Source organism: Aethalodelphis obliquidens, unplaced genomic scaffold, assembly GCF_003676395.1.
Source record: "Aethalodelphis obliquidens isolate GAN/ISIS:26980383/991018 unplaced genomic scaffold, ASM367639v1 scaffold47, whole genome shotgun sequence".
NCBI classification, from domain to species: Eukaryota; Metazoa; Chordata; class Mammalia; order Artiodactyla; family Delphinidae; genus Aethalodelphis; species Aethalodelphis obliquidens.
Window position 1 is genome coordinate 462,119 of NW_020837991.1, and position 18,738 is coordinate 480,856.

Consider the following 18,738-nt stretch of genomic DNA (forward strand, 5'->3'; position numbering starts at 1 on the left):
CAAATAACACATAGGTCAAAGAAGAAATCACAAGAGAAATTTTAAAATATTTTGAACTAAATGAAAATGGAAATACAGCTTTTCAAGATTTGTGGGATGCAGTGAAAGCTTAGACAGAAATTTATAACATCGAATGTATATATTAGAAAAGAAGAAAGATCTAAAATCAGTAATCTTTTTGTACAGCAAAGGAAGCCATCAGAGAAATGAAAAGACAACATATGAAATGGGAGGAAATATTTGTAGGTCATATATTTGATAAGGAGTTAATATCCAAAATATATAAAGAACTCGTACAACTCAACAGCAAAAAAACCCAAATGATCTGATTAAAAAATGGGCAGAGGATCTGAATAGTTTTTTTTTCCAAAGAAGACATAACGATGGCCAACAGGTACATGAAAAGATGTTCAGCATCACTAATCATCAGTGAAATACATTTAAAAACAGTGAGATATCACCTCATACCTCTTAGAATGTCTGTTATCAAAAAGACAAGAAATAACAAGAGTTGGCAAGGATGTAGAGAAAAGGGAACCTTTGTGCACTGTTGGTGGGACTGTAAATTGGTGGAGCCACTCTGGAAGACAGTATGGAGGGTCCTCAAAAAATAAAAATAGAAATACCATGTGATCCAGACATTCCAATTTTGGGTATCAAAAACACTAACTTGAAAAATTATCTGCATCCCCATGTTCATTGCAGCATTATTCACAATAGCTAAGACATGGATACAACCAAATTGTCCGTTGATGGATGGCATATAAAGAAAATGCACATGCACACACAGACACACACAGACACACACAGACACACACAGACACACACACACTCAGACACTATGAAAGGCTGATTCAATGTTAAAAAAAATCAGTTAATGTAATCCATCAAATTGACAGATGAAAGAAGAAAAATCACATGATCATATCAATAGGTGCAGACAAAGCTTTTGACAAAATCCAGCACCCATTCATGATTAAAAAAAACTTTCAGTAAACTAGGAATAAAGGAGACTTCCTCAACTTGATAAAGACAATCTATAAAAATCCTACAGCTAATGTCATACTTAATGGTGAGAAACTCAAAGCCTTTCCACTAAGATCAGATACAAGGAAAGGATGTCCCGTCTCACCATTCCTTTTCAAAATTATACTGGAAATTTTAGCTAATACAGTAAGACAAGAAAAGGAAATAAAAGCTATACAGATTGAGAAGGAAGAAATAAAACTGTCTTTGTTCACAAATGACATGATTGTTTATGTGGAAAATTTGAAAGAATTGACCCAAAAACCCTCCTGGAACTAACAAGGTTGCAAGATGGTTGCAAGATGGTTAATATGCCAAAGTTAATTGTTTTCTTATATACAAGCAGCAAAAAAATGGAATTGAAATTAAATACACAATACCATTTGTATTAGCATCCAAAGAATAAAATACATAGGTAAAAGTCTAACAAAATATGTGTGAGATCTATATGAGGAAAACTACAAAACTGATGAATGAAATCAAAGAACTTTATAAATGGAAAGATATTCTATGTTCATTGATAGGAATACTGAATATTGCCAAGATGTCAGTTCTTTCCAACTTGATCAATAGATTCAATGCAATCCCAATCAAAATCCCAGCAATTTATTTTATGGATATCAAAAAACTGAGTCTAATGTTTGTGTGGAGAGGTGAAAGACCCAGAATAACCAACACAATATTAAAGGAGAAGAATGAGTGGGAAGACTGATACTGCCCAACTTCAAGACTTAACTGTAAAGCTACAGTGATCAGGACAGTATGGTATTGGCTAAAGTATGAACTAATAGATCATTGGAACAGAAGAGAGAGCTCGGAAATAGATCCACATAAATGTACTTAACTGATCTTTGACCAGAGGAGCAAAGGCAATACAATGGAGCAAAGAGCGTCATTTCAACAAATGATGTTGGAACAACTGGACAGCCATGTGTAAAAAAATTAATAATGGGAGGCTAAACATCTGTTGGGGTAGGGAGTATATGGGAAATCTCTGCCTTCTCCTCAGTTTTACTGTGAGCCTAAAACTGCTCTAAAAACACAAGAGTCTTTTTTAAAAAGAGTGCACTTGGTTATACATTGGGACAGGAGAATATGATCTAGTAGTTAATTAAAAGTACACTTGTCTTTTTCTGAATGAAAATCTGAATGGATGAGAAAAATGAACAGATCCTTTTCATACCCTAGAATTATTTTATTTGCAGGCTGTAGGGCTTAATAAGTTGTAGCTAGTAAAACACAACAGGGGTTTTAGTAATGTACACAAGGCAGATGAATTGTGAATAATATTAAAGCAATGAATTATCCTTTAGAAGTTGACATTAAATGCCTTCTGACCTGAGTGGCCTAAAGTAAATATCTTTATTGCAACAGAAGTCATAGGCGTGAACCTGTATCTGCATCCCTCTTTCCTCCCAGGGAAGAAGGTGATTGATGTAGCTGCAGGCTCCACCCACTGCCTGGCCCTGACTGAGGACAGTGAGGTCCACAGCTGGGGGAGCAATGACCAGTGCCAGCACTTTGACACCTTGCGTGTGACCAAGCCAGAACCTGCTGCGCTGCCAGGACTGGATACCAAACACATAGTTGGGATTGCCTGCGGACCTGCCCAGGTACTGAGTAGATGGCTTGGCATTTTGTAGAATTTTGGTTTCCCAGTGTTCATTGCTAGTATGTAGAAGTACCATTGACTTGTGTGTTTAGTCCTTATATCCTGTAGTTGTACTAAACTCATTTATTAGTTCTAGGAGCTTCGCTGTGATTCCTTGCGGTTTTCTTCAGAAACAGTTCTGTTGTCTGGACATAGAGACAGTTTTATTTTACAATACGTATGCCTTTTCTTTCTTTTCCTTGCCTTATTGCACTGGCCAGGACTTCCAATATGATGTTGAGTAAGAGCAGGGAGGGGGTGCATCCTTGTCTTGTTCCTGATTGTAGGGGGAAGGCATTCAGTCTTTCACCATTAACTGTGATGTTAGCTGTATGTTTTTTTGTTTGTTTTTGGTAGATGCCTTATTAAATTAAGGACGTTTCCTTTAACTCCTACTTTTTTCAAGTTTTTCTTTTTTTAAAATCCTGAGTGATGTTAAACTTTGTCAGATGCTTTTTATTCTCACATGATATGATCACGTTTTCCTTCTTTAGTCTGCTTATATAGTGGAATACATTGACTGATTTTCAAATATTGACCAAACCTTGTATTTTTGAGATAATCCCCACCTGGTCATGGTGTATTATTCTTTTTTTATATTGTGGGATTTGATTTGCTTAATACATTGTTGAGGATTTTTCTGTCAGGACTCTTCAGAGATACTAGTTTGTGGTTTTTTTAGTGCTTTCTTGTCTGACTTTTTATCCGGATAAAACTGGCCTCATAAAAAGTGTAGGCAAGTGTTCCATCCTCTTCTATTTTCTGGAATGAGTTGTGTAGAATTAGTGTCATTTCTTCTTTAAATGCTTTTCTATGAATCCATAGGAGCCTGGGGATTTCTTTCTCAAAAGATTTTTAACCACAAATTCAATTTCTTTAATATAGAATTATTCAGAGTGTTTCCTCTTGGGTGAGTGTTCCTGGTTTGTGGCACTCAAGGTATTGTTCAATTTCATCTAAGTTACCCAGTTTTTATGTATAAAGTTTTCCTTATTAGTGTTCTCTTATTGACCTTTTGAAGTCTTTGGGTCTGCAGTGATATCCCTTCTTTCATTCCTGATATGGGTAATTTGAGTCTTTTCTCTTTGCCAGTTTTGCTAGATGTTTATCCATTTTGTTGCTCTCTTCAAAGAACTAGCTTTTGGTTTCATTAATTTTCCCCTTGTTCTTTTGCTTTCAATTTCATTGGTTTCTCCTCTTGTCCCTTTTTTCATTCTTCAGCTTGCTTGGCATCACTTTACTGTTTTCTTAGTTTCTTCAAGAGGAAGCTTAGGTTGTTGACTTTAGACATTTCTTCTTTTGTAATAGATAAGTGCTTGATGCTATAAATTTTCCTCTAAGCAGTGCTTTAATTGCACCCACAAATCTTGATTATTTTCATTTTTGTTCAGTTCAAAATATTTTCTGATTTCCTTTGTGGATTGCTCTTTGACCTATGGATTAAGTGTGTTGTTTAGTTTCAAAGTGTTTGGAGATCATTCTGTTATCTTTTTGTTACTGGTTTCTAGTTTAATTCCATTGTGGTTAGAGAATAAACTCTATATGATTTCAATTCTTATAGATTTGAGGTTTGTTTTATATCTCAGAATGAGGTTTGTTTTATATCTCAGGCTGTGTTCTCTTAGTGAATGTTCTGCATGTGTGCTTAAAAAGAGTATTTTGCTGTTGATATATTTTGCCATTATTGGGTGAAGTGTTCTATAAATGTCAATTAGATCTAGTTCATTGATGGTATTATTCAGTTTTTCTAGATCCTTGCTGATTTTCTGTCTGTTTGTTCTGTCTTCCTTTGGGGAGGGTGGTGTTGGTATCTCCAAGAATAATTGTGGATTTGTCCATTTCTCTTTTTGGTTCTGTCAGTTTTTTTTTTTTTTAATGCTTTTGATCATTAAAAAAATTAGGGTAAAACATACAGTGATGTTAAGTATATTCACAGCATTGTGTTACCATCACTACTATCCATCTCCAGAACCTTTTCATCATCTCAAACAGAAACTCTGTACCCATTAAACAGTAACTCTCCATTTCTCCTCCCCTAGCCCCTGGTGACCTGAAATTTATTTTCTGTCTCTATGAATTTGTCTATTCAAGGTATCTCATATAAGTGGAATCACATAATATTTGACCATTTGTGTCTGGCTTATTTCACTTAGCATAATATTTTCAACATTGATTCATGTTGTAGCATGTATCAGAATTTTTTTTTTAAGGCTTAATAATAAAAATATGTAACTCCCACATTTTGTTCATCCATTCCTCCTTCAGTGGACACATGGGTTGTTTATCTCTTGGCTATTGTGAATAATACAGCTATGAATATTAGTGTAGAAGTATCTGTTTGAGTCCCTGCTTTCGGTTTTTTTCAGTATATATCTAGGATTGGAATTGCTGGATCATTATGATAACTCTGTTTAAATCTTTGTGGAACTGCCTTACTGTTTTTCCACAACAGCTGCATGATTTTTACATTCCCACCAGATACACACAAGGGTTTCAATTTTTCCACATCCTTGTCAACACTGGTTATTTTCCTTTTTCTTGTTTTTTTTTAAGGCCATCCCAGTGGGTATGAAGTGGTATCACATTGTGGTTTTGATTTGCACTTCCCAAATGGGAAAGATGTTGAGTATCTTTTCATGTGCTTGTGTGTCTTTTTTGGAGAAATGTATTCAAGTTCTTTGCCCATTTTTGAATTAGATTTTTTTTTTTTTTGAGTTGTAACAGTTCTTGTTATATTGTGGGTATTAATCCCTTATCAGGTATATGATTTACAACTGTTTTTTCCCCATTCTGTGGTTTTCTTTTTATTCTGTTGATAGTGTTCTTTTATGCACAAAAGTTTTAGTTTTTCTTCTGTTGTCTGTGCTTTTGGTGTCATACATATCTGAGAAATCCATGGTCATGTAGGTTTTCCAGTCTTTTTTTCTAATAGCTTCATAGTTTTAGGTCTAATATTTAGGTCTCTGATCCATTTTGACTTTATTGTCATATATGGTGTAAGATAAGGATCAAATAGATTCTTTTGCAGTTTTCCCAGCACCGTTTATAGAAAACATTGTTCTTTCCCTATTGAATGGTCTTGGCACTTGTCGAAATCATTTGACCATATAGGCAAGGGTTTATTTATGGACTCTATTCTATTCCGTTGGTCTGTAAGTGTGTCTTTATGCCAGACCCACACCGTTTTGATTACTGTAGCTTTGTAGTGAGTTTTGAATTAGGAATTGAGTCTTTTTTCCAACTTCGTTATTCCTTTTCAATATTCCTTTTGTTATTTGGGGTACCTTGAGATTCCACATGAATTTTAGGATGGGTTTATCAATTTTTGTCTTACGTATTTTGAAACTCTTTTGTTTGATGCATACGCATTTTGGATTGTTCGGTTGTCTTGGTGAATTGACCCTTTAATTGTTGTTCAGTGTTCCCACTTTATCCCTGCTTTTCCTTGCTCTGAAGTCTCTTGTCTGATTTTAATGTAGGTACTCCAGTTTTATTTTCATTTAATTAGTGTTTGAGTACTATAACTTTTCCATGTATTTGAAAAAAATTTAAGAAGTCTATATTTTAGTCCCTTTGCCTTTCCATTAAAATTTAGAATAATCTTGTCTACATTTGCAAAAATATCTTGCTTAGATTTTGGTAGGGATTGTGTTCAACCTGTTATCAGTTTGTGGAGAATTGACATCTTTGCTACATTGAGTCTTCTAATCTATTAAAATGTTATGTCTAAACATTTATTTGCATCTTCTTGATTTCATTTATCAGTGTTTTCAGCATACAAGTCCTGTCCATGTTTTGTTAAATTTATATCTTTAACTTTTAACCCACCTGTCTCATTATCTGTATAGTGAACTTCTTGGATGCTATGTATAGTTGCATTTTTTTTTTATTGTTGTCAATCTGTCTTTTAATTGGTGTATTTAGATCATTTACATTTACTGTAATTGACATGTATAGATAAAGGTCTTCCATTTTATTGTTTGGCTTTTGTCTGTTTTCTATTATTTGTTCCTCTATTTTGCTTCTTTTGTTTTTTTGGGGGATAAATGAACATTTATTTTAGTATTTCATTTACCTTTATTTATTTTGAATTTGACTATTTCTTTTTATAGGTTTTTATTTTTGCGGTTGCTCTAGGAATTACTGTATACTACATAACTCTTTGCAGGCTACTTAGAATCAGTATTTTACTACTTTAATTGGAATGTAGAAACCTGTTGTTTAATTTCTAAGTGCTTGGAGATTTTTCCAGTTATATACATCTGATTTATTCTTATTGATCTCTAGTTTCTGTTCTTGGTTTTCAGCTTAATTTTACTATGTTATGAGATCATACTCTATATGATTTCAGTTCTTTTAAATAGTTAAAATTATTTTATGTCTTAAATATGGTTTATCATGGTGAATGTTCCTTGCATCCTTGAAAATTTTGTGCATTTTAACTCTTTGGGTGAAGTGTTTTTATAAGTGTCATTTTTATCTCGTTCATTGATGGTTTTGTTCATTTCTTTTAAATCCTTACTAATGTTCTGTCTGCTTGTTCTGTCTGTTATTAGGAGGGGAGTTTTATCTTCAACTACATTTGTGGATTTATCTGTTACTCTTTCATTTCTCTCAGATTTTACTCTCATGTGTTTTATGGTTCTGTTGTTAGGGGCATATACATTCATTATTGTTCTGTTTTCTTTGTGAATTGAGCCTTTTATCATTATATAATGTCCCTCTTTAGTCCTGGTAATTTCCTTCCTCTGAAGTCTACTTTGTCTGATATTAATAAGCCACTTTCCATCCCTTTACTAAGCCAATTTTATCTTTATATTTAAGGTAGATTTCTTGTAGATACTGTATAGTTAGTTTCTGTTTTCCTACATCCTGATGATCTCTGTTTGTTTTTATGTTCAGACCCATTTAAATTTAATGTCTACCATTGTTTATTTGTTTTTTGTTTGCTCTCACCTTTTTGTTTCTTTATTGTTTCCTGACTTTTTTGGGGGTTAGTTGAATAGCTTTTAGTGTTTAATTTTAGCTTATTGAGTTGCTTAATTTTGGTAGTGAAAAGATTTTTGAAAAACTTTTTACCTGTTTATTTGTGGCAAATGAGATGGGGTAGTGAAATGAGAGAAAATTGGAAACTGTTAGCATGTGAGTTAGATAACTGAAGGTGCTTGTGCATTTGGGACAATCAGAGGGATGAATGAGTAGTAACTTAGGGCACCTTCCTCATTCATAATGGTGAATCTCTCGTGTGGAACAGGCTGATCGGTGAATGTGTAGATTCATTTTAGGTTCTTGTGTTTCTTCCATAGAGTTTTGCTTGGTCATCTTGTTCTGAGTGGTCCATTGGCCTCCGTGTCCCTTTTGTGGTGGACATCTGCTCAATGACTTTTGAGCAGTTAGACCTCCTACTACGGCAAGTGAGTGAGGGGATGGATGGCACTGCTGACTGGCCCCCACCCCAAGAGAAAGAGTGTATGGCTGTGGCAACACTGAATCTTCTGCGACTTCAGGTATTTTCCTTTCCCTCATTTTGTAAGTGTCTTATGCGTTTGTAATGATGTTTATGCATATTAAAGGGTATGGGGTTTAGCCTGTTGAATAAACTGCTAATGAAAATTTTAAAGTGTTTTAAAGTCAGATTATGATGGAGTGTAATGTGTATGAGGCTTAAAAAATTCAGTCTAGTTATTTTGTGCTTACCCTGGAAGTCAGTATCTGCATGCAGGTAAGAGCATATATGGACTGCGTTATTACTGCTAAATTCAGCTTGTTGGCATTCATCAGGGAGTCGGTCTTGAATTTCCTGTTGCTGTGTGTGGAGAGGTGACTGGGTGAGACGGTAGGTGACTGGGTGAGACGGTAGGTGACTGGGAGATCAGCTGGAGGTGGTCGCCAGCCTCTCCTCTGGACTGAGAGGGGAGCCCCATTCAGGAAGCTCTGTGTCCTCCACGGGTACCTCCGCTTCCTCAGGGGGAAGGTTAAGTTTAAATGTCAGAAGAAGAAAAGCTACAAAAATTTTTTTTCCAAGTAGAACTGTAGCTAAAATCTTTGATCGTCGTGTTTTTCTTTGTCATAAAACCCTGTGACTTAATGTTAAGAGAACAGTTTTTCTCACCAAAGTAATTTTCCCCCTTTATAATGTGAGGGTTGCTGTGTGACCCATCATGTACCCCTTCTGTTCCCTCCACTTTTTTGTCTTGGCTTCCAGAAAGCACAGAACTGAATGTAATGTTTAGTTGCAAAATGGAATTAGCAGAAATTTGGAGAGTATCTCCCTTCGCCAGAAGTCTTCTGTAGGAACTCATTTAGCAGGGCATCTGTGGTGTAGTATCCTAGTCATGGATCCGCCCAGTTTTTTGTTGCTTCCCATGGTCTCCTAGTGACATTGCTGCTCTGGTCGGTGCTGTGGAGAAAGACCCTGTACATGTTCTAGGCTCTATTTCATTTGGTCCATATTTGCCTCATGCCATCTGTTTTTCCACTGCTTTGTTCTGTCTGTCGAGGTCTTTGTTTTAGTTGTGTCTTTTAAAAAATTGACTCATAAAGCTCAGTTCTTAAAAAGAATACAACTTGAGAGTCTTTATTCACTATGTGGATTTAATCTTTTACAATTATTGTGATTACTAATGTATTTGAATTCAGTCTTGGCGTAAGTTTGTTCATCATTTTATTATCTTTTGAACAAATTTCTAAAAAAGTTTTTTCCTTTCAAATCCCTTTAATTGTTCCTAAGTTTTGAAATTTTGATTTCTGGACATTAATCATGTTACAAAAAAATTAAATATTTGTTAATTCCACAGTGTTAAGTTAATCAGTACTTCTCTTCCTGAAAAATATAGGGGTTATAGGGTGCATTAAACCTAAACTCCCCTTTCTATCTTCAGTATTTGAATTGTTCAATAGTCTGTTGTTACATTGACTCCAAGGCACACTGTTTTTTTGTGTGTGCTGCTAAAAAGAAAAGTGCTCCAAATTGCAATGTGTAAGATACATTCTGATTTTAGAGTTAAGATGTGAAAGAAAATACCTCTTAGGATTGGTGAAATGTAGTAATTATTTTTAAACTTTCCTTCAATTATTATCATAATCATTTTTTAAGAGGACATACTCAGGCATATAGTCCTTTTTTTTTTTTTTTTTTTTAAAACCAATTTGTTTTGTCATTGTTACTTACATCACCTCCCTCCTGGGTACCTCCTTCAGTAAATTTCTTCCTTAAGGTCTGTGAGTTACAACCTCTGAAAACTTGGGTCCCTTTAACACCTCTTAAGATAATTTAATGGGGCTTAGCTCTTTAGGTATATGTAATTTTATAAGCACTTTGAAGAAAGCACTTTGAAGATGTTCTGCCGTCTTTTGACCTTTATTTTTGCCAATGAGAAATCTTTTTTTTTTTTTTTTTTTTTTTTGCGGTACGCGGGCCTCTCACTGTTGTGGACTCTCCCGCTGCGGAGCACAGGCTGTGGACGCGCAGGCCCAGCGGCCATGGCTCACGCGGCCATGGCTCACGGGCCCAGCCGCTCTGCGGCATGTGGGATCCTCCCGGACTGGGGCACGAACCCGTGTCCCCTGCATTGGCAGGTGGACTCTCAACCACTGTGCCACCAGGAAAGCCTGAGAAATCTTATATTAGTGCAATTGTTGTTTCTTTGTAGCTAATTTGTCTTTCTCTTTGGTAGCCTTTTAGGTTTTTGTCTTTGTTTTATATTTTAATACATTGTATCTAGGTCAGGATTTATTCTTGTATATATAATTTGAGATTATGATTCTTGTTCAATCTGAGATTACTTACCTTTGTTAAGTTTTGAAAAGTCTTCACTATTTACCATTGGAATTGCTCTCTTCTTTTTTTCTACCTTTCCCCTTGGAAAAGTCCTACTAAATGCATGTTGAACTTTCTCATTTTATTTTCCCAAGTATCACAACTTCTTTGATATTTTAAAATCTGTTTATCCTTTTTAATGCTTACTTTTTAATCTTTCTGTTCTGCTTTCTGGGTGGTTTACTCAGCACTCTTCTTTCAATTCACGAATCATTTAGCTGAATGTTCCATATTGTTGAATTGTCTGTTTATTTAAAAAATTTATGTGAGCACTGCTTTACACATATTGATTGAATCATCAAATCCCCTTACCAGCCCTCTGGGAGGTGGGACCCTTCATCTGTATTGAACAGCTGGGGAGGCACGAAGTTCAGGAATGTTGCCCAGGTTGGGTACCCAGTGCACAAAGGTTTAGGGCTGGAACCTGGGGCCCAGGCTCTTCACTCCTCTGCCTTGAGGTGTTTATTCCTGTAGCTGTTTTTTTCATTTTCAGAATTTATATTTTTGGTGTTTTCCAGGGCTTTCATTTGCTCATTATATTCTCATCTTCTGGCTTCTGTTCCTTCCTTGATCTCTAAGAACATTTACTTATTTTATGGATTCATTCCAGTTTTTTAAATTGCTAAAATCTGTTGGGACATGCGTTTTGCCTCTTACCCTGTCTGTGACACTTCTTTGTGGTGACCTAGTATGGCTTGTCCTTTTTGACTATGAGGCCACCCTTAGGGGAGGGTTTGTGGAGTGTCCCTTTGCCCTTGGCTGTGGAGATGTCCTCAGAGGGCAGTTTTGTACTTGTGTCTGTGAGGTTCCATTGAGTTCCTTGGGCTCTTGATGAGTTTTGGTGTTCAGTTCTTGACGTGTGATATCCATACCTAGATGATTGGTGTAAATTTGATTTCACATCTGCTCACAGGGCAGGCCAGGTCTCTGATTCACTGTGGGGTCTCTTTGTGCCCAAAGCCTTGTGTGGGTAGTATGTTGCCCTCAGGCCCTGGCTGGCTGACAGGAAGCTCAGGTTCAGCGGGCTGTCCTGAGCATTTTGTGTCTCAGAAGGCTTTGATCTGCTCTCTGAGCCCAGAACCCCTTGGCTGCTGCTGTGTGTGTCTCAAGAGCTAAACCAGAACTTTCCCTTGTATACTTTTCCTTGTATACCCTCAGCTTGGCTGTCTACTCTTTTAATAGTTTTTAGTTATATTCACTATTTCTGTGTTTGGTTTGGGTGCTTGGGGGTGGGGTAGAGGTTGCTGTTTCCACAGGGTTCAACCTCTTTGTTGATCTTTTCCACATACATACTCAGAGTTGGGTTTAAAAAATTCCTTTTATAGAATACCTTACCATGGATTCTCAACTACTATAGGTGAAAAATTTTTAGTATGGTTAAAAAAAATACCTATACTGGAAGTTTTACCTTTATTATTTGAGTAAAACTCAATTTGAGGTATTATTCCATCTTTAATAAGATTTGGAAAGCATTTGTTTTTAGGGCTTCTAAGTGAAAATTGTTTTTCTCCTTTCAGTTGCATGCTGCCATCAGTCACCAGGTTGACCCAGAATTCCTTGGTTTAGGTCTGGGCAGCGTCCTCCTCAACAGCCTGAAGCAGACGGTGGTGGCCCTGGCCAGCAGTGCGGGCGTGTTGAGTACTGTGCAGGCGGCCGCCCAGGCTGTGTTGCAGAGCGGGTGGTCAGTGCTGCTGCCAACTGCTGAGGAGCGGGCCCGGGCACTCTCTGCTCTCCTGCCCTGTGCAGGTGGGCTGGGGCTAGGAGCAGGGGTCGGGTGGGGTTGGCCCAGGAGGGGGTGCCAGAGGGGATGGTGCTTGCCTCACATTGGGAAAAACACTTTACCTTTTCCAGTTTCAGGCAATGAAGTTAACGTAAGTCCAGGTCGTCGATTCATGATTGATCTTCTTGTGGGCAGCTTGATGGCTGATGGAGGCTTAGAATCAGCCTTAAATGCAGCCATTACTGCAGAAATCCAGGTATGGTCCTAGGAGTGTGTGTGTGTGTGTGTGTGTGTGTGTGTGTGTGTGTGTGCGTGCGCGCGCGCGCACGCGTGCGTGCACACTGATGGAGGTGATTTTACTCCCCAGTGAGCTGAGACTGACACTTTGCCAGAATTATTTAAAAAAAACCTTGAAACACAAAGCTTTTAGTAACAGCCAAATATTTCTGTAATTAAATTTTTTTACTAGTTTAATAAAATATTGAGTTATTATTAAGTATGATAAAATGTACCCATTTTAAATGTCTATTTAAATGAATTTGACAGGTACCCCAATCATAATATAAATCACTTCCATCACCCTGGAAAGTGCCTTTGTGCCCCTTTGTGTTTGAAGTTAGGACACTTTCTTGCCTCCCCCAGATGATGTTAATTTTGCCAGTTTTGATTGTCCCATAAATGGAATCATACAGTATATACTCATTTGTGTCAGCTTTATGTTGCCTTGATAATGATTTTCAGATTCACCTGTGTTGGATGTAGTGTTATGTTGTTTTTTTGCCTTTTTTTTTTTTCCTAAGGAACTATTTTTTTCGTATTATTATTTTTTTTAATTGGGATATAGTTGTTTTACAATGTTGCGTTAGTTTCTACTGTACAGCAAAGTGGAGTTCCCTGTGATATACAACAGGTTCTCATTAGTTATCTATTTTATGCATATTAGTATATGTACGTCAACCCCAATCTCCCAATTCATCCCACCACCACCACCCGCCCCCCCGCCTTCCCCCCTTGGTGTCCATACGTTTGTTCTCTACATCTGTGTCTCTATTTCTGCCTTGCAAACCAGTTCATCTGTACTATTTTTCCAGATTCCACATATATGTGTTAATATACGATATTTGTTTTTCTCTTTCTGACTTACTTCACTCTGTATGACAGTCTCTAGGTCCATCCATGTCTCTACAAATGACCCAATTTCGTTCCTTTTTATGGCTGAGTAACATTCTGTTGTGTATATGTACCACATCTTCTTTATCCATTTGTCTGTCGATGGACACTTAGGTTGCTTCCATGACCTGGCTATTGTAAATAGTGCTGCAATGAACATTGGGGTGCATGTGTCTTTCTGAATTATGGTTTCCTCAGGGTATATGCCTAGTAGTGGGATTGCTGGGTCATATGGTAGTTCTATTTTTAGTTTTTTAAGGACCCTCCATACTGTTCTCCATAATGGCTGTATCAATTTACATTCCCACCAACAGTGCAAGAGGGTACCCTTTTCTCCACACCCTCTCCAGCATTTATTGTTTGTGGATTTTCTGATGAGGCCCATTCTAACTGGTGTGAGGTGATACCTCATTGCAGTTTTGATTTGCATTTCTCTAATAATTAGTGATGTGGAACAGCTTTTCATGTGCTTCTTGGCCATCTGTATGTCTTCTTTGGAGAAATGTCTATTTAGGTCTTCTGTCCATTTTTGGATTGGGTTGTTTGTTTTTTTGTTATTGAGCTGCATGAGCTGTTTGTATATTTTGGAGATTAATCCTTTGTCAGTTGATTTGTTTGCAAATATTTTCTCCCATTCTGAGGGTTGTCTTTTGGTCTTGTTTATGGTTTCCTTTGCTGTGCAAAAGCTTTTAAGTTTCATTAGGTCCCATTTGTTTACTTTTTTTTTTGTGGTACGCGGGCCTCTCACTGTTGTGGCCTCTCCCATTGCGGAGCACAGGCTCCAGACACACAGGCCCAGCGGCCATGGCTCACGGGGCCAGCCGCTCTGTGGCCTGTGGGATCCTCCCGGACCGGGGCACGAACCTGCGCCCCCTGCAGTGGCAGGCAGACTGTCAACCACTGCGCCATCAGGGAAGCCCCCATTTGTTTACTTTTGTTTTAATTCCGTTACTCTAGGAGGTGGGTCAAAAATGATCTTGCTGTGTTTATGTCAAAGAGTGTTCTTCCTATGTTTTCCTCTAAGAGTTTTATAGTGTCTGGTCTCACATTTAGGTCTTTAATCCATTTTGAGTTTATTTTTGTGTATGGTGGTAGGGAGTGTTCTAATTTCATTCTTTTACATGTAGCTGTCCAGTTTTCCCAGCACCACTTATTGAAGAGACTGTCTTTTCTCCATTTTATATTCTTGCCTCCTTTGTCGTAGCTTAGTTGACCATAGGTGCGTAGGTTTATCTCAGGGCTTTCTCTCCTGTTCCATTGATCTATATTTCTGTTTTTGTGCCAGTACCATATGGTCTTGATTACTGTAGCTTTATAATATAGTCTTAAAGTCAGGGAGTCTGATTCCTCCAGCTCCATTTTTTTTTTTTTCTCAAGATTGCTTTGGCTACTCGGGGTCTTTTGTGTCTCAATACAAATTTTAAGATACTTTGTTCTAGTTCTGTAAAAAACGCCACTGGTAATTTGATAGGGATTGCATTGAATCTGTAGATCGCTTTGGGTAGTATAGTCATGTTCACAATATTGATTCTTCGAATCCAAGAACATGGTGTATCTCACCATCTGTGTCATCTTTGATTTTTTTCATCAGTGTCTCACAGTTTTCTGAGTACAGGTCTTTTACCTCCTTAGGTAAGTTTATTCCTAGGTATTTTATTGTTTTTGTTGCTCTGGTGAATGGGATTGTTTCCTTAATTTGTCTTTCTGATCTTTCGTTGTTAAGTGTATAGGAATGCAAGAGAATGCAAGACTTCCAAAACTATGTTGAATAATAATGGTGAGAGTGGATATCCTTGTCTTATTCCTGATCTTAGAGGAAATGCTTTCAGTTTTTCACCGTTGAAAATGATGTTTGCTGTGGGTTTGTCGTATATGGACTTACACATATTATGTTGAAGTAGGTTCCCTCTATGCCCAGTTTCTGGAGGGTTTTTAGCATAAATCGGTGTTGAATTTTGTCAAAAGCTTTTTCTGCATCTTTTGAGATGATCGTATGGTTTTTATTCTTCAATTTGTTAATATGGTTTATCACATTGATTGATTTGTGTATATTGAAGAATGCTTGCATCCCTTGGATAAATCCCACTTGATGATGGTGTATGATCCTTTTTTTTTTTTTTTTTTGCGGTATGCGGGCCTCTCACTGTTGTGGTCTCTCCCGTTGCGGAGCACAGGCTCAGCGGCCATGGCACACGGGCCTAGCCACTCCATGGCATGTGGGATCTTCCCGGACCGGGGCACGAACCTGTGTCCCCTGCATTGGCAGATGGACTCTCAACCACTGCGCCACCAGGGAAGCCCTGTATTATCCTTTTAATGTCTTGTTGGATTCTGTTTGCTAGTATTTTGTTGCAGATTTTCACATTCATATTCACCAGTGATAGTGGTCTGTAATTTTCTTTTTTTGTCGTATCTTTGTCTGGTTTTGGTATCAGGGTGATGGTGGCCTTGTAGAATGCGTTTGGGAGTGTTCCTTCGTCTGCAATTTTTTGGAAGAGTTTGATGAGAAGGATGGGTGTTAGCTCTTCTCTAAATGTTTGATAGAATTCATCTGTGAAGCCATCTGGTCCTGGACTTCCGTTTGTTGGAAGATTTTTAATCACAGTTTCAATTTCATTACTTGTGATTGGTCTGTTCATATTTTCTATTTCTTCCTGGTTCAGTCTTGGAATGTTATACTTTTCTAACAATTTGTCCGTTTCTTCGAGGTTGTTCATTTTACTGGCATATAGTTGCTTGTCATAGTCTCTTATGATGCTTTGTATTGCTGTGGTGGCTGTTGTAACTTCTCCTTTTTCATTTCTCATTTTATTGATTTGAGTCCTCTCTCTCTTTTTCTTGGTGAGTCTGGCTAAAGGTTTATCAATTTTTTTTATTTTCTCAAAGAACCACCTTTTAGTTTTATTGGTCTTTGCTGTTGTTTTCTTTGTTTCTATTTATTTCTGCCCTGATCTTCATGATTTCTTTTCTTCTGCTAACTTTGGGTTTTGTTCTTCTTTCTCTAGTTCCTTTAGGTGTAAGGTTAGATTGTTTATTTGAGATTTTTCTTGTTTCTTGAGGTAGGATTGTATTGCTATAAACTTCCCTCTTAGAAATGCTTTTGCTGCATTCCATAGCCTTTGGACCGTCGTGTTTTCATTGTCATTTGTCTCTAGGTATTTTTTTATTTTCTCTTTGACTTCTTCAGTGATCTCTTGGTTATTTAGTAGCATATTGTTTAGCCTCCATGTGTTTGTGTTTTTTACTTTTTTTCCCCTGTAATTTATTTCTAATCTCATAGTGTTGTGGTTGGAAAAGATGCTTAATATGATTTCAATTTTCTTAAATTTACTGAGGCTTGATTTGTGACCCAAGATGTGATCTGTCCTGGAGAATGTTCCATGTGCACTTGAGAAGAAAGTGTAATCTGCTGTTTTCGGATGGAATGTCCCATAAATATCAATTAAATCTATCTGGTCTATTGTGTCATTTAAAGCTTGTGTTTCCTTATTAATTTTCTGTCCGGATGATCTGCCCATTGGTGTAAGTGAGATGTTAGAGTCCCCCACTATTATTGTGTTACTGTCGATTTCCTCTTACAGCTGTTAGTATTTGCCTTATGTATTGAGGTGCTCCTATGTTGGGTGCATATGTATTTATAATTGTTACATTTTCTTCTTAGATTGATCCCTTGATCATTATGTAGTATCCTTCCTTGTCTCTTGTAACATTCTTTATTTTAAAGTCTATTTTATCTGATATGAGTATTGCTACTCCAGCTTTCTTTTGGTTTCCATTTGCATGGAATATCTTTTTCCATCCCCTCACTTTCAGTCTGTATGTGTCCCTAGGTCTGAAGTGGGTGTCTTGTAGACAGCATATATATGGGTCTTGTTTTCATATCCATGCAGCCGGTCTGTGTCTTTTGGTTGGAGCACTTAATCCATTCACATTTAAGGCAGTTATCGATATGTATGTTTGTATTACCATTTTCTTAGTTGTTTTGGGTTTGTTTTTGTAGGTCCTTTTCTTCTCTTGTGTTTCCCACTTAGAGAAGTTCTTTAGAATTTGTTTTAGAGCTCGTTTGGTGGTGCTGAATTCTCTTAGCTTTTGCTTGTCTGTAAAGCTTTTGATTTCTCTGTTGAATCTGAATGAGATCCTTGCCGGGTAGAGCAATCTTGGTTGTAGGTTCTTCCCTTTCATCACTTTAAATATATCTTCCACTCCCTCTGGCTTGCAGAGTTTCTGCTTAGAAACCAGCTGTTAACCTTATGGGAGTTCCCTTGTATATTATTTGTTGTTTTTCCGTTGTTGCTTTTAATAATTTTTCTTTGTCTTTTTAAAAAAATTAATTTATTTTTGGCTGCGTTGGGTCTTCATTGCTGTGCGCAGGCTTTCTCTGGTTGTGGCAAGGGGGGTTACTCTTTATTGCGGTGCACAGGCTTCTCATTGTGGTGGCTTCTCTTGTTGTGGATCATGGGCTCTAGGTGTTCAGGCTTCAAGAGTTGTGGCTTGTGGGCTCGGTAGTTGTGGCTTGCCAGCTCCAGAGCACAGGCTCAGTAGTTGTGGCGCATGGGCTTAGTTGCTCCGCAGCATGTGGGATCTTCCCAGCCCAGGGATCAAACCCGTGTCCCCTGAATCTGCAGGCGGATTCTTAACCACTGCACCACCAGGGAAGTCCCCTCTTTGTCTTTAATTTTTGTGAATTTGATTATGTGTCTTGGCATGTTTCTCCTTGGGTTTTTCCTGCCTGGGACTCTCTGCGCTTCCTGGACTTGGGTGGCTGTTTCCTTTCCCATGTTTGGGAAGTTTTCGACTGTAATCTCTTCAGATATTTTCTCCAGCCCTTTCTCTTTCTCTTCTCCTTCTGGGACCCCTGTAATGCGAATGTTGGTGCGTTTAATGTTGTCCCAGAGATCTCTTAGGTTGTCTTCATTCCTTTTCATTCTTTTTTCTTTATTCTGTTCCATGACAGTGATTTCCACCATTCTGTCTTCCAGGTCACTTATCCATTCTTCTGCCTCAGTTATTCTGCTATTGAGTGCTTTTAGTGTATTTCTCATGTCAGTTATTGTATTGTTCATCTCTGTTTGTTCTTTAATTCTTCTAGGTCTTTGTTAAACATTTCTTTCATCTTCTCTCTAGTTGCCTCCATTCTTTTTCCGAGGTCCAGGATCATCTTCACTCTCATTATTCTGAATTTTTTTTCTGGAAGGTTGCCTAGCTCCACTTCATTTAGTTGGTTTTCTGGGGTTTTATCTTGTTACTTCATCTGGGACATAGTCCTCTGCCTTTTCATTTCATCTGTCTTTCTGTGATTGTGGTTTTTGTTCTGCAGGCTGCAGGATTGTAGTTCTCCTTGCTTCTGCTGCC

At 37.6% G+C, this 18,738-nt stretch overlaps 1 protein-coding gene across 12 annotated transcripts in view; it reads left to right on the top strand.

Moving 5' to 3' along the window:
* Nucleotides 1-18,738, top strand: part of HERC2 (HECT and RLD domain containing E3 ubiquitin protein ligase 2) — a 232,145-nt gene that overhangs the window by 55,888 nt on the left and 157,519 nt on the right. For 10 of the 12 annotated variants that reach the window (XM_027082455.1, XM_027082463.1, XM_027082459.1 and 7 more), the window contains 4 exons: nt 2,446-2,639; nt 7,984-8,184; nt 12,014-12,242; nt 12,348-12,472. In XM_027082455.1, the coding sequence (XP_026938256.1) occupies nt 2,446-2,639; nt 7,984-8,184; nt 12,014-12,242; nt 12,348-12,472 (749 nt within the window). The remainder of the gene's footprint in view (nt 1-2,445; nt 2,640-7,983; nt 8,185-12,013; nt 12,243-12,347; nt 12,473-18,738) is intronic. The other 2 variants (XM_027082464.1, XM_027082467.1) reach the window with 2 other exon arrangements.